Source organism: Aquarana catesbeiana, linkage group LG03 (assembly GCF_042186555.1).
Source record: "Aquarana catesbeiana isolate 2022-GZ linkage group LG03, ASM4218655v1, whole genome shotgun sequence".
Classification (NCBI taxonomy): domain Eukaryota; kingdom Metazoa; phylum Chordata; class Amphibia; order Anura; family Ranidae; genus Aquarana; species Aquarana catesbeiana.
In genome coordinates this window covers 61,892,239-61,906,409 of record NC_133326.1, presented here as the reverse complement: position 1 = coordinate 61,906,409, position 14,171 = coordinate 61,892,239, and the positions used below count along the sequence as shown (strand labels likewise).

Below are 14,171 nucleotides of genomic sequence, written 5' to 3'. Positions count from 1 at the left end.
CGACTTCAGTAGTGTCTATTAAGACGCTCCCATTCACTTAAATGTGAATCTCTTTCTGGGGCGACTTGAGGGCGTACAAGTCGGATCCCAAGTCGTCCCAGTGTGAACCGACCCTTAGGGTAGAAAATTTCTCAGGCCCAGCATCAGTGAGAATAAACATGGCCTCAGGGTTTGTGGTCAATAGGAGGAGGAGTAGCGCCCCATCATTAGCATTGGTGGAAGAAACCATGGAAGAAAGGGTGCCCCATTGTTGGTGTCAGTGGGAGAAATATAGTGCCTTATATCAGTGATCCCCAACCTTTTTGTCACGAGGGACCGGCTGCGTGGAAGAAAATTGTGAGAAGGCCTGGGGGGGAATGCTATTTTTCGCAGGCAATTTGTTGGGGCAATGGCTGGTGTTGGTGCTTCAATCATCATACCGCCATGGTTGATGTGGTGTCAGGATGATTGAAGCACATTATTTATATTACATTGTAATATAAAATAAAAGGGTTCAACTCACCATAATTCAGATTTAATGTCACCTGAGCATGTCATTTGCCACCTTCGCCTGCCACCAGATGCACTTGCCACGTCGCCTGCCACCAGATACAGCTTGTTACTTGCCACGTCGCCTGCCACCAGATGCAGCTTGTTACTTGCCATGTTGCTTGCCACCAGATGCAGCTTGTCACTTGCCGCGTCACCTGCCACCAGATGCAAATTGTTATTATCCTGCCACCAGCTGAAGCTTCCCACTGTTGCCTGCCATCAAAAAATACCAGATGCAGCTTGTCACTTTTTAAATGTAAAGGCAATTTGCAAAGTTTTTTTTTTTTACCGTGAATGACGGTGAGCGAGTGGCAGGTAACAGTCTCTGGCAGTGCGAAACTGGCACATGTGCATTGGCTGGCTCCCAAAGTGAAGGCGGGTGGTGAGAGTTGATATAATCTCTCTGCTCGCCCTCGGCTGCACATCCAATAGAGCAGCCATCTAACAGAGCGGCTGTGAGGGTGGAACTATTGTGATGCAGGGGGGGGGGTGAGCAAGCAGCCTTTGCGACTCGGCTGCAGAGACGCCGCGGCCCTGTGGTTGGGCACTTCCACCTTATATCATTGGCAGGAATAGTGCCCAACGGGCTGGATAAGGGCTAGCAAAGTGCCTCATCTAGCCCTTCAGCCGTAGTTAGTTTGTAGACCCCTGCTGTAGCTTATCAGTGTAAGATATTTCCCAAAAAATATGATACATTTTTTCCTCTATCTTGCACTGATCTATTTCATGTTACTGTAGCTCCCTACAAAGATCAAGATGTATTATGACAGTGGTTCTCAACTCCTGTCCTCAGGACCCACTAACAGGCCAGATTTTAAGTATTACCTGAGATGCAGATTAGAATCCTGCAATCGCCGAGCAGCAAATTATATCACCTGTGATGTATTTCAGTTATCTCGCAAACCTGGCCTGTTAGTGGGTCCCGAGGACAGGAGTTGAGAACCATTGTATTATGATGACGAAGTTACTACCTCTTCACTACTGACACCTGACATCCCAGAATTATCCATCTTACTCATCCATCCCACACCTCTCTGATTCACTGCACTGTTTTCATCAACATTACCAAGGAATTCTGTGTTTACTCAATACATGAAATACACACCCTCCTTTTATATAAACCTTTAAATGAAAGTTATGGAGCTTTTTGGCAGATTGTAAATGTACTTAGCTTCTCTTTATTGTCTATCTCTTTAAAAGTTTTAATCATACCTGTACAAGGCACAGACATATTCGTCTATTATTCATGCATGAGGCTACTTTACAATAGCTAATCTGTCATCTTTAACAGCCAACTCCTATTTTTTGCTGCATATAAAAGGTGAAATGATTGGTTGCTATGAACAATTGCATTACTGTTGCTCCAGCTTTCTTTGGGGTGTATTTATAACACATTCATAGAGCTATTCGTCCTACAAATCTGCATTCACATTTGTTATGTGCAAATGCCAGCAATATCAAATGTTACTAGGCTAATTTCTCTCTAGGTTGGGTGTCCTTCAACCATCAGAATAGAGTGAATCATGAAAATACACTAGTTGCATAGTTGGTAAGGTTGAATAAAGACACCAGTCCATCCATTTCAACATGTGTGTTTATGTCAATACCATTTACCATATCCCTGTACATTGTGTTCTCTGAGAAACGCATCTAGGAATTTATCTACACTCCCCACTGACACCACCAACTGTGGAAGGGAGTTACACGTCTTTACTGCTCTAACTGTAAAGAACTCCCTATGAAGTTTAAGATCAAACTGTTTCCTGTCCAACTTCATTGTGTGGCCACATGTCTTCTTTAGAGACCTTAGATTAAATAGTTTCCTCCCAATGCTGGAGTCACCATTTAAAGATTTGTGTATCCCAAACTAATAAAAAGAAGTTTAAAAAAAAAAATAGATTTGTGTATTTCTATCATATCCCCTCTTAAGCATCGCTTCTGCAGGGGAGAACAAGTTTAGGCTTCAGCCCCCTTATTAGCTTTGTTGCCCGTCTCTGGACTCTCTCTAGTTCAAGCACATCCTTCCTGAGGAATGGTGACCAAAGCTCAACGGTATACTCAAGATGTGGCTGAACAAGAGTTTTGTGAAGCGGTAGAATTTTTGATTTATCGACTAAATAGCCTTTTTGAAGCATGCTATATTAGTCTTCTAACCTTGCTAGCAGCTTGGCATTGCATGTTATTTTTGAGTCTGTGATCTATTAGAACCCCATAGATGGCACTGATCAGAGTAAGTAAATATTTCTTTCCTATGATAATCAGCTCCATCTACTGGCCGTACTCTGGTCTTTTCCTGATTCATGCTGTTCTTATGAATGAAGAATATCCAACCTAGAGAGAAAATGACCTAGTAACATTTAATTTTGCCAGCAGTTGCACAGAAGAAAAGCTGTGTGTTTGTTACAGGTACTCTATATAGCATCAGTAATTTACGCATCACTTTAAATATTGTTCATGCACATCAGTCCCTGCCCTCGAGGAGCTTACAATCTAAGGCCCCTATATCACACATGTAACGACACCCCGAGTATGAAAGGGGTTAATGCCGTTTGAGACATTCCATTTCTGAACACAAAGGCAGCTACCGAACACTTCAATCAGCCAAAGGTTGAATAAGGACACCAGTCCATCCATTTCAGTGTGTGTGTTTATGTCAATACCATTTACCATACCCCTGTACATTGTGTTCTCTGAGACACGCATCTAGAAGTTTTTTGAATTTATCTACACTACCCACTGACATCACCAACACTTCAATCAGCCAAACGGGAAACCCATACAAATAATACTCCCCCCAAGTACGAGACGAGGCTCTGTATTGAGGGTCAAACGGGCATTATTGTTTATTGAAAGGCATACAAATCTTATATACAGTAAAAAGAGGAGGTGTGTACCTCCTGCTCATATTACTCTGAAAATACACCTGTGACCAGAAACCTAATTAACATGAGCTCATTAACTAATTCATAGACATTTTCGCCACATCGATTGTCTATTGTACTTGCACTTTTTCTTTTTTTTTTTTTTTTGTATATGAACTGCTGTAAAAAGGTCTGACCCCGCTTTGCTGGGAGTTACAGTACACGGTTCAGTGGATTTTTATTTATTACCAATTTTTTGTCTTTTTGGTTTTTGGACATTCATTGATATTATACACTCCGTTGTGTCACGTATTACCACATTGCTTTTATTACTGCATCTTTGAAGTTTTATTTACCCAGTAGGATTATTAATCTATGCACTTTTTTTGATCATTTGGATTCACTTACTATTTGCTATTTATTATTCAATATTGCACATTTTTAAGATTGATCATTTGGATTCACTCACTATTGCACTTTATTATTGAGTTATTGCATTTCTATCATTTAATTATTTATTTATTGTGATTTATTTATTGATCAGCCTCCGATATATTTTTTTATATATGCGGATCATTGTTTTTTGCACAGGATATTTCACACAGGTTAGCTAGCACCACATATTATGTTAACATATATTTTTTGAGTTGTGTGAGATCACTTATCTATGTTGGCAGCTTCTTTCCGTTCCTACTTTTATTGTGGTTTTGCGCACCCCCTCATTATATATGGTGTATCTTGTGGTAGCTGCTGGGGCAGGATTTTTACTTTTAGACTGGGTTCACAGTAGTGCGAATTGGATGTGTGCAAGCCGTATCCAATTCGCACTACTGTGAACCCAGTCTAAAAGTAAAAATCCTGCCCCAGCAGCTACCACAAGATACACCATATATAATGAGGGGGTGTGAATTGAATACGGGTTGCACGCATCCAATTCGCAATAGCAGGATATTGTACCTGGCTTTCTATGGAGCCGGTTCACACATCTCCGCAGCAGCTCTGGTGCAATTTGCACAGGAACGCTGTGTGTCTTTTGATCTGTTTCACGTCCAAATGCAGCTAAAAACTCGGGCAGAAATTGGACCTGAAACGGTGAACGAGGACGCACCGCACTCCTGCTGTGAGCCGCTGTGTGTTAATATGTGAACCTAGCCTTAAAAGTTAAAAATGGCTGACAGATTCACCTTAAAGGGGCACTCCTATACCTTCATCTTGTCCTGCTCACCAAAACAATACTGAGCCTCCATTCTTTTATTCTAAATGGCTCTAAATAGAGCTGATAGTTCTTACAGACAATTGTTCAGTATACAATAAAGTGATAAAAGCTGTATACCAACACAGATGCACAGTAAAATACTAATATATCGCTTAATATTAAACTTCAGTCTTCACTAAATACACATTGAACAGCAGTTAGCTCTGATGTCAGGTAAGTCAGACACTTTATTAACACAATAAAACTAGTTGTGTGTGTGTGTGTGTGTGTGTGACCTGTAACAAATTGAAATCTTACATGAGCCAGAAAAAGATTTTATATCATCACAATCAGTAAGTCTTTGCTGTTCTTTTTTTAATTCTGTTACCTGGGCTGTCTCTATAAGAGTGTGTGGGAGGCACAAGAAAGTTTGGTAATGGTTGCTGAAAAAATAAAAATAAAATAGACCGTTGCTACCAAAAACTGCTGCTTTTCTTCTTTTTTTTTCTTTTTGTTCCAACAGTAGTACAACAGGAGCCGTATTTGAAGGGTCCAAAAAAGGGAGGAAAAAAAAGGGGGGTGGGTGTAGAGCAGGGGAAGGAAAAGATCACTTCTTTCTGGAAGGAGGGTGTAGTGAGAGAACAAAACGTGTGCTAAAAGAGGGTTTTAGGGACCGATCGCCAATGAAGCCCTCCATATAAGGGGTATCTCAGGTAGCGTATTGGGCGTATCCCGGGTGAAAAAAAAAAAAGAGGGGGCCGATGCTTTTGTTGATGAGGTAAAGTTAAAGGAGGAATGTTGGGCACACAGAATACTATACATAAAAAGTACACATGGTCTTCCAGAGATGGATAAATGGATGTGAGAAATGTTGAGATTAGGGCTGAAACAACTAATCGGCATAATCGATTATGAAAATAGCTGTCAACTATTTTCATAATCGATTAGTTGACCATACACATGGCATTTTTTTGTATCAAAAAATACAGTGCAGTACACCTACAGCTCAGTACAGCATCCATACATGTCATTAAGTGCCTGAGAACGTATGACTGTGTGAGGAGCAATGACTTGTGGGACATGTAGTCCTGGGCAGGAGAAGGAAGTGAGCGATTCTAAAGGCAGAAGTTTTTACCTTGCTATAGTAGCACTTGATATTATACTTTGCGGCTCGGTGTAGGGGCACTGTAAAGCCAGGAGGAGCCAGAAGCACCAGCGGGGAGCCCAGAACAGTATAATCTGGGCTGTTTTATGCAAAACCATCATACAGAGCAGGTAAGTGTGACAAGTTTGATGGAAAAAAAGAGAAAAAAAACTGTGTTTAGTTAACCATCCCTTTAAGGCCTTTGTGCAGGGAAGATCAACATCTGAACCCAGAGAAGCTGGAGGCTGATAGATTGGAAGTAATATAAGGCTTTACAACTACATTTAAAGTAAAAGTTTACCAGTATTGTGGATTATATTTAAAATGATTATATCTATGCAAAAAAAGTTTCAGTCTTGAGCCCTGGTTCACACTGACTGCTGAACTCGCACAATTTCATTCCCGCATCTCAGTCCCGACTTCGGGGGCGATTTCACAATCTGTGCGGGTTTCTGCACAGATGTCAATGGAAATCGCACCCCAAAATCACCAAAAGTAGTACAGAAACTACTTTTGCGGTACCGCAAATGAGGCGTTGCACCGATTCGGATTCTGCCGTTGCCGGCAATTGCCGCAGAGTTGACATGTCAAATCACATCAATATGAATCGGGGCTTAATACTACTTCAGTATAAAAGATTTATATCCCCACCCTTCATGTAGTTTCATGTCTGACTCCCAGTTAAAATACCCTGTATATCCTACCTCTGGCTATATTTATTATTTTATATATAATCTAAGGTGTGTGTGTATATATTATATGTATGTGTGTATATATATATATATATATATATATATATATATATATATATATATTATAAATAAAATTACTTTCACCATAAATTAACCCCATATAGTAGTGATTATCTGCTGTTTTTGTACTATACAGGCCTAATTAAAAAAAAAATGTAACCCCGTCATGACAGGTGAAAAAAAAATGCTGGCCTTTGGTCTTATGCTGGCCATACACGTACTGATTTTTGTTAGAGAACATTAGTACAAATATTCGTAGGAAAATTCTTTGTACATTAAATAAATGTCATTCAAAATTTTCACTTGCTTTTAACATTCAATTTTAAATTGAATGCATCTTCTCAACGAAAACCACATACCGTATATACTCGAGTATAAGTCGTTCCGAGTATAAGTCGAGACCCTAATTTACCACAAAAAAATGGGAAAAACTTATTGACCCCAGTATAAGATGAGGGTGAGAAATGCACAGCTACTGTAAGTGGAAAAAGAGGGTCAACAATGCCCATCTGCAGCTGTATACCTCCCTGTGTCCTGTGCATGTGTCATGTGTCCTGTGCATATGTGTCCTGTGCATATGTGTCATGTGTATATGTACCTGTCATGTACCTGTGTCCTGTGTATTTGTGCATGTACCTGTGTATCTGTCATGTGTATATGTACCTGTGTGTGTGTATCCTACCTGTGTCCTGTGCATCCTCCGTGCGCCTCTCTGTACCGATCACCGTGTAGTATTTGGCGGCCATTCACTGTTCAAAAGCCGCGCCGCCTCCTCGTCCAAAAAACTAAATTTCCCAGCAGTCAGCGGTCAGCCAATCACGGACATTCTCTCATCCTCATACTACGGACGAGGATGAGAGAATGTCCGTGATAGGCAGTACACTGACTGCCTATCACAGACAAGGAGGCGCGGCTTTTAAACTGTGAGAGCCGCTGCCGAGTGCTATGTAGCACACGCTGGCCGCCGTCAGCCTGCATGACACGCTGATCATGTAGACAGATGGCGGTGACTCGTGTATAAGTCGAAGGGGGGCACTTTCAGACCCAAAAAAGGGGCTGAAAAATTCGACTTATACACGAGTATATACGGTACACTGTCCCGAAAATTCATTCAATTTATAAGTTTTCTATTCTGTTCCTTATCACTGTGGTCGAAAAACGTACGTTGATTTGGCTCCACTAACTATTAGAAAATCGAAGGAACGTTCTTAAAATGTACATTTTGGAAGGGAAATTTTAAATTTGTGTAGGGCCAGCATAAGTGACAGCAGGCGCAGGTAGCTTGTATCAAGCAACCTTTCTATGACAAGGGAGTCTGTCATGCATAATAATATATTACAATGCTGTCTGAAAACCTGCGTTTTTAGTTATTTTTATTATTTTTTTTTTTTTTTAGATAAAAAATTTTGATGATATGTACCAGTTTCAACCTCTAATAGTTGATATTCAGTATATCTCTTCTGTCTGTTATTCTCAGAGTGGATTAGACATTTTAATCCCTAAAACCTATAGCTGGTTATTTATATTTACCGCTGCATATAGATATTCAAGAATAAATTGTGGTTTTTTTAAACTTTACATATTAACTAAATTATTCGCCACACAAAATGGCGGTCATTGCAACTTTTTATCTTGCACGGTATTTGCGCAATAATTTTCCAAACGCTTTCATGAATTAAAAAATAACAAAACAGTAAAGTTAGCCCAATTTTTTTGTATAATGTGAAACATGATGTTATGCCGAGTAAATAGATACCTAACATGTCACGCTTTAAAATTGCGCACACTCATGGAATGGCGCCAAACTTCGGTACTTAAAAATCTCCATAGGTGAAAATTTTTACAGGTTACCAGTTTAGAGTTACAGAGGTCTAGCGCTAGAATTGTTGCACACGCTCTAACACATGCAGCGATACCTCACAGATGTGGTTTGAACGGCATTTACATTATGTGGGCGGGACTTACATGTGCATTCGCTTCTGAACGCGAGCTACCGGGGACAGAGACGTTTTTAACTTTTTTTTTACTTAATTTATTTTTATTTTTACACTTTTTTTACATTTTTCTTTTTTGATCACTTTTATTCCTATTACAAGGAATGTAAACATCCCTTGTAATAGGAATCTATTGTGACAGGTCCTCTTTATGGAGAGATGCGGAGTCAATAAGACCCCACATCTCTCCTCCAGGCTGGAAAGCATGAGATCGAGAAAAAAAGTTCACCGATCTCATGCTGACAGCCGCGGTTGCAGCTTCGTTTACTTCTGGGAACCCGGGCGTGATGTCACGCCCGGGCCTCCGACAGTCATAGTAATGACTGGTGACCATGTGGTCACTGGAAATCTCTATCGTCGTCATCCGGCGCCGGCCGATTCTTTCTCCGGGCCCCCGATGGCAAGGGAGAGCCCGGAGAAGCACCGGATGGCGGCAGGAGGAGGGGGACGTCCCCTCCCGTCGCCTATAAGAACGATCAAGCTGCGGAACTGCCGCTATGATCCTTCTTATTGTGCACAGAATCGCCGGCTGAAAAGGGTGCCTGTAGCTGCAGGTATCATTCAGATATCCCCCCCCCCAAAGTCAAGGACGTCATATGACGCCCTAAGGTATCGAAGTGGTTAATCAAAACAATAATCGGCCAACTAATTGGTTATGAAAATAATCGTTATTTTCAGCCCTAGTTGGGATATCCAGAAAAAAGTTGGTAAAGGTCACCAGAACAATGCTTTGTAGTGGGTGAATTTAAATAGAACTAAAGCCAAATCGTGGAGATTTCCCTTTACTTCCTGTCCCATAACAAGAGGTGAGTGGAAATCCCTGGTTGTCATCGGGATCACCAGAACTACAGTCTCTATTGGAAGATTTCACCTCTATCCCTGTTGTGATGAAAACTCAAAATTTTGGGATCTTCTTTCATTTTCACTCTCTGTGATAACGGTCACCAGGACAGGTAGAGAAAGTGAATCTCCAAACCAGAGACACAGACAGCAGTAAAAACCTGTTCGGTTTTCTAATCCCTCTTCACCCTACTAAAACTGGGAAAAAAAGTTTTGCCTTTTGGTTATACTTTAATTCACCTGAACTGACTCCTGGGGTTATATTTGTTATTATATTTATACATTAGGATAGGAACTGTCTTGGGACTTCTGGGGTTCTAGTTTTCACATTTTAAAATGTGGTGAATGGGTACTTTTTTTTTTTTTTTGCATTTTTCAGTGAAGGTAGTTTGTTTATTAAAGTGTGCATGCTGAGTTTTGCATGTGTTAACACCACTTATATATCAAACATGTTTGTCAAAACAGAGTGAAAAATGTTGCTTACTATATCCTTAAAAAAAAAAAAAACCCGGGATGATAACAGGAGCATATTGTCACAAATATCATTGTACTGTCTGTGTGTGGTTGTGTGTGCATGTTTTAGTTTTAGATTGTGCTGGGAAAGGCAGGACCCCATCAGGTTTTGTTTTTGTTTTTTCTGCTAAGACTTTATCTCACTTCCTGCATCAGCACCAATCAGGAAGTGAGGAGAAATTCTTCTAATGCCTTCTTCTAACGTACACACGACCGGACTTTACGGCATACTTGGTCCTGTGGAACGGAGTCCGTCAGGCAATTCGATCATGTGTGGGCTTCAGCTGGCTTTTTTTCCCTGAAACGTTCAACGGACCTAGAAATGAAACATGTTTCAAATCTTTTCGATGGACTTGAGTCCGGTTGAAAAGTCCGCTCGTCTGTATGCTAGTCCGACGGACAAAAAACGATGCTAGGGCAGCTATTGGCTACTGGCTATGAACTTCCTTGTTTTAGTCCGGTCGTACGTCATCATGTACGATTCCGTCGGACTTTGGTTGATCGTGTGTAGGCAAGTCCGTTCATTCGTAAAGTCCGCAAGACAAAGTCTGCCGTAAAGTCCGCTCGTGTGTACGCAGCATTAGACATTTTTTTGACCAGAACAAATGTCCCAATTCCTCCCCTTATCTTCTTTTCCAGTGATAATGGAAAATCTCTCTGGAGGGGATATTAGTCACTATGACAAAGAAACGGTAAATCTTCCCTCTAGGTTGGTCAAACCTTTAAAGAGCTTCTAACCCTTCCACATACAAAGCTCCAAAAAAATCATTAATTGCATAAAGAGTACAAGTTTGAATGGTTCCTAATTGTGAGCCTTGATTGCATAAGTAACTTTGTATCTTATTGTCTCTTGCTGTACTTTGTCTTCTAGATTGGAGAGCTTGAAGCTCAGTGTGATGAAATAGACAAAGAACGAGAGAGGAATGAAGAACTAAGCAAAAGATTACAAGAGCTGGAAACGGAGATTCAGGACAAAGAAGCTGTAAGTTGTACAGTTTAAAAATCGTATTAAAGCTCACAAGTGTGACCAGATTGTTTCCCAATATGGTTTTATTTAATTCTAAAATAGCCCTCCAATACAAAACATGGGCTATATATATAGAAACGGCACAAGGCTTTTCACTGGCCAACAGTAACTGTAGCCACATTGGTTCTAGAGAGCAAATTCAGTTGGGACACTTTTTATGATGTCATTCTTGGTAATAACTAGGAAGTGTTATTAAAGCTGAACTAAACTCAACAATTTAACAGTTTAAAAAATTGGTTTCATTCCGCCACATGTCGGGATTGCTGTCACATTTGCTTGTGCTCTCAACCAAACTGTCAGATTGCTGGTGACATAACTGATCAGCACCATGGTAGTTGATGGTCAAACAGAGGCTAAAGCCAGGTACACACGATGAGACTATCGGACGAATGATCTTCTGTTTATCTTCTGTTTTTTTTTTTGTTTTTTTGGTGGGGGGGGGGGGGTTTGCATGCTAGTCTCATATTGATAACCAAAAGGTTACTGAAGTTAGGAAAATTCTCATATGACAAAATACAACTTCAGAAGTGATGTAATGTATTCTTTCCTTTGCGAGCATGCGTGGTCTTTGTCACACGATATTTTTTTCATACAAATGCTATAATAATTACGTGAAAAACGTTTGTTTTCATACTTGTCCCTTTGGATATTTTTACATGAACTGTCATGATTGGCTCACGAAAGCTGTGTATTAACGAATAGATTTTCGAATGATCGCTCTGAATGCGTTTTTCTTGGTCCTATATTCTCATTGTGTGTATGGGCCTTGAGATGGCAGCTTCCTTGGCTGAAAACAACAATAGGGTTTAGTTCTGCTTTAACGGTGCACCTTTCTGTCATAAGGAGATGCCCGTATGTCCACCAATTACCTAGTCTAAAGTCTAGGTCATCTTGAGCTGTTAATTGATCCATGATGATCCATGTGCGATGAGCAGTAAGCTGTTTGCTCAAATGTGAGATGGAAATTGATGATTAAAGCGGTTGTAAACTTGAAAAAAAACCTGTAAGACAAAGGCATAATGAGCTAGTATGCTTTGCAAACTAGCTCATTATGAAATACTTACCTTAGAACGAAGCCTTCCAGCAGCGTTTTTCTTTTCAATCGTCTTCTTCTCCTTTTTTTTTTTTTTTTTTTGTGATTTTTTTTCAAAAAAACAAAAGGAGAAAAAGCATATCTTGCTGATACAGCATTTGACATTCAAAACAAAGAGGAACAAAAGGACAAAATAGAAAGGGTGGGAACAGACACCCCTGACTATGCTTAATAATCCAATATTACAAAGCATTTCAGAAGAAATAAAGCCATAGGCACGATAGTCCAGTGTACTGCAAGAAATCAAACTTCTGTAGAGAAGCTGATATTACCCTGGGATAACAAAAATTAAGTAAGCAAGCAAAACAGAGAAATAGAACAAATCTAACCTATTGCACTGGCAGAGATATAGCAATATCCTAGAATTCTGAGTATAGCAGGTTAAATTTGCGCTTTAATGAAGCCAAGTCAACCACAGGACATTTCCAAGCTGTGGCAATTGCAATCTTGGCCACCAAAAACATAAAAGAAATCCAAGTTTGTGTGTCTTGGGACATTGCCCACTGGTTCATTTAAGAGTGCAGTCCGAGCATCCTTGGCAATAATAACCATGGTCACAGAATATATTAAAGAATGGACCTGCATCCAAAACCGCATGACCTTGGGACAGGTGCACCATATACAGTGTCTTGAAAAAGTATTCATACCCCTTGAAATTTTCCACGTTTTGTGATGTTATAACCAAAAATGTGAATTTTTTTTATTGGGATTTTATGCGATAGACCAACACAAAGTGGCACATAATTGTGAAGTGGAAGGAAAATGATAAATGGTTCTTCACATTTTACAAATAAATATGTGAAAAGTGTGGCTTGCATTTGTGTTCAGCCCCCCTGAGTCAATACTTTGCAGAACCACCTTTCACTGCAATTACAGCTGCAAGTCTTTTTTTGTATGTCTCTACCAGCTTTGCACATCTAGAGAGTGAAAGTTTTGCCCATTCTTCTTTGCAAAATAGCTCAAGCTCTGTCAGATTGGATGGCGAGCATCTGTGAACAGCCAGCAATTTTCAAGTCTTGGCCTATATTGTCAATTGGATTTGGGTCTGGATTTTGGCTGGGCCATTCTAACACATGAATAGGCTTTGATCTAAACCATTCCATTGTAGCTCTGGCTGTATGTTTAGGGTCATTGTCCTGCTGAAAGGTGAACTTCCGCCCCAATCTCAGGTCTTTTGCAGACTCTAATGCCCCGTACACACGGTCGGACTTTGTTCGGACATTCCGACAACAAAATCCTAGGATTTTTTCCTACGGATGTTGGCTCAAACTTGTCTTGCATACACACGGTCACACAAAGTTGTCGGAAAATCCGATCGTTCTAAACGCGGTGACGTAAAACACGTACATCGGGACTATAAACGGGGCAGTGGCCAATAGCTTTCATCTCTTTATTTATTCTGAGCATGCGTGGCACTTTGTGCATCGGATTTGTGTACACACGATCGGAATTTCCGACAAGGTCCTATCACACATTTTCCGTCTGAAAATCTGACCGTGTGTACGGGGCATGACTGGTTTTCTTCTAAGATTGCCCTGTATTTGGCTCCATCCATCTTCCTATCAACTCTGATCAGCTTCCCTGTCACTACTAAAGAAAAGCATCCCCACAACATGATGCTGCCACCACCATGTTTCTCGGTGGGGATGGTGTGTTCACCATGTGCAGTGTTAGTTTTCCGCCACACATAGCGTTTTGCTTTTAGGCCAAAAAGTTAAATTTTGGTCTCATCTGGCCAGAGCACCTTCTTCCACATGTTTGCTGTGTCCCTCACATGGCTTCTCACAAACTGCAAACAAGACTTCTTATGGCTTTCTTTCAACAATGTCTTTCTTCTTGCCACTCTTCCATAAAGGTCAGATTTGTGGACAGATTTTCCCACCTGAGCTGTGGATCTCTGCAGCTCCTCCAGGGTTACCATGGGCCTCTTAGCTGCTTCTCTGATTAATGCTCTCCTTTCCCGGCCTGTCAGTTTAGGTGGACGGGCATGTCATGGTAGGTTTGCAATTGTGCATTTTTGGTTTCGAGTGTAAATATGCTTTAACTAGGCCCTACCACTTAACCTTACCTTAACCTTTACAGTAACACTTAAAAAAAAAATCTCATAATCCTTTAGAGATTCAACAGTGGTCCAGAAAACGTGCAAATTGATTGTGTTTGTTAAAAACTGCAATCATTTTTGGCATGAAAATTGTATATTTGTTTCCTAAATCGAATCATG

The 14,171-nt window shown here is 40.5% G+C and overlaps 1 protein-coding gene across 1 annotated transcript in view; it reads left to right on the top strand.

Annotated features, from left to right (window-relative positions):
• The window catches only part of HOMER2 (homer scaffold protein 2), a 287,886-nt gene that overhangs the window by 205,776 nt on the left and 67,939 nt on the right, over positions 1–14,171 (top strand). Inside the window, exon 7 of the mRNA XM_073618606.1 lies at positions 10,702–10,812. Within this exon, the coding sequence (XP_073474707.1) occupies positions 10,702–10,812 (111 nt within the window). The remainder of the gene's footprint in view (positions 1–10,701; positions 10,813–14,171) is intronic.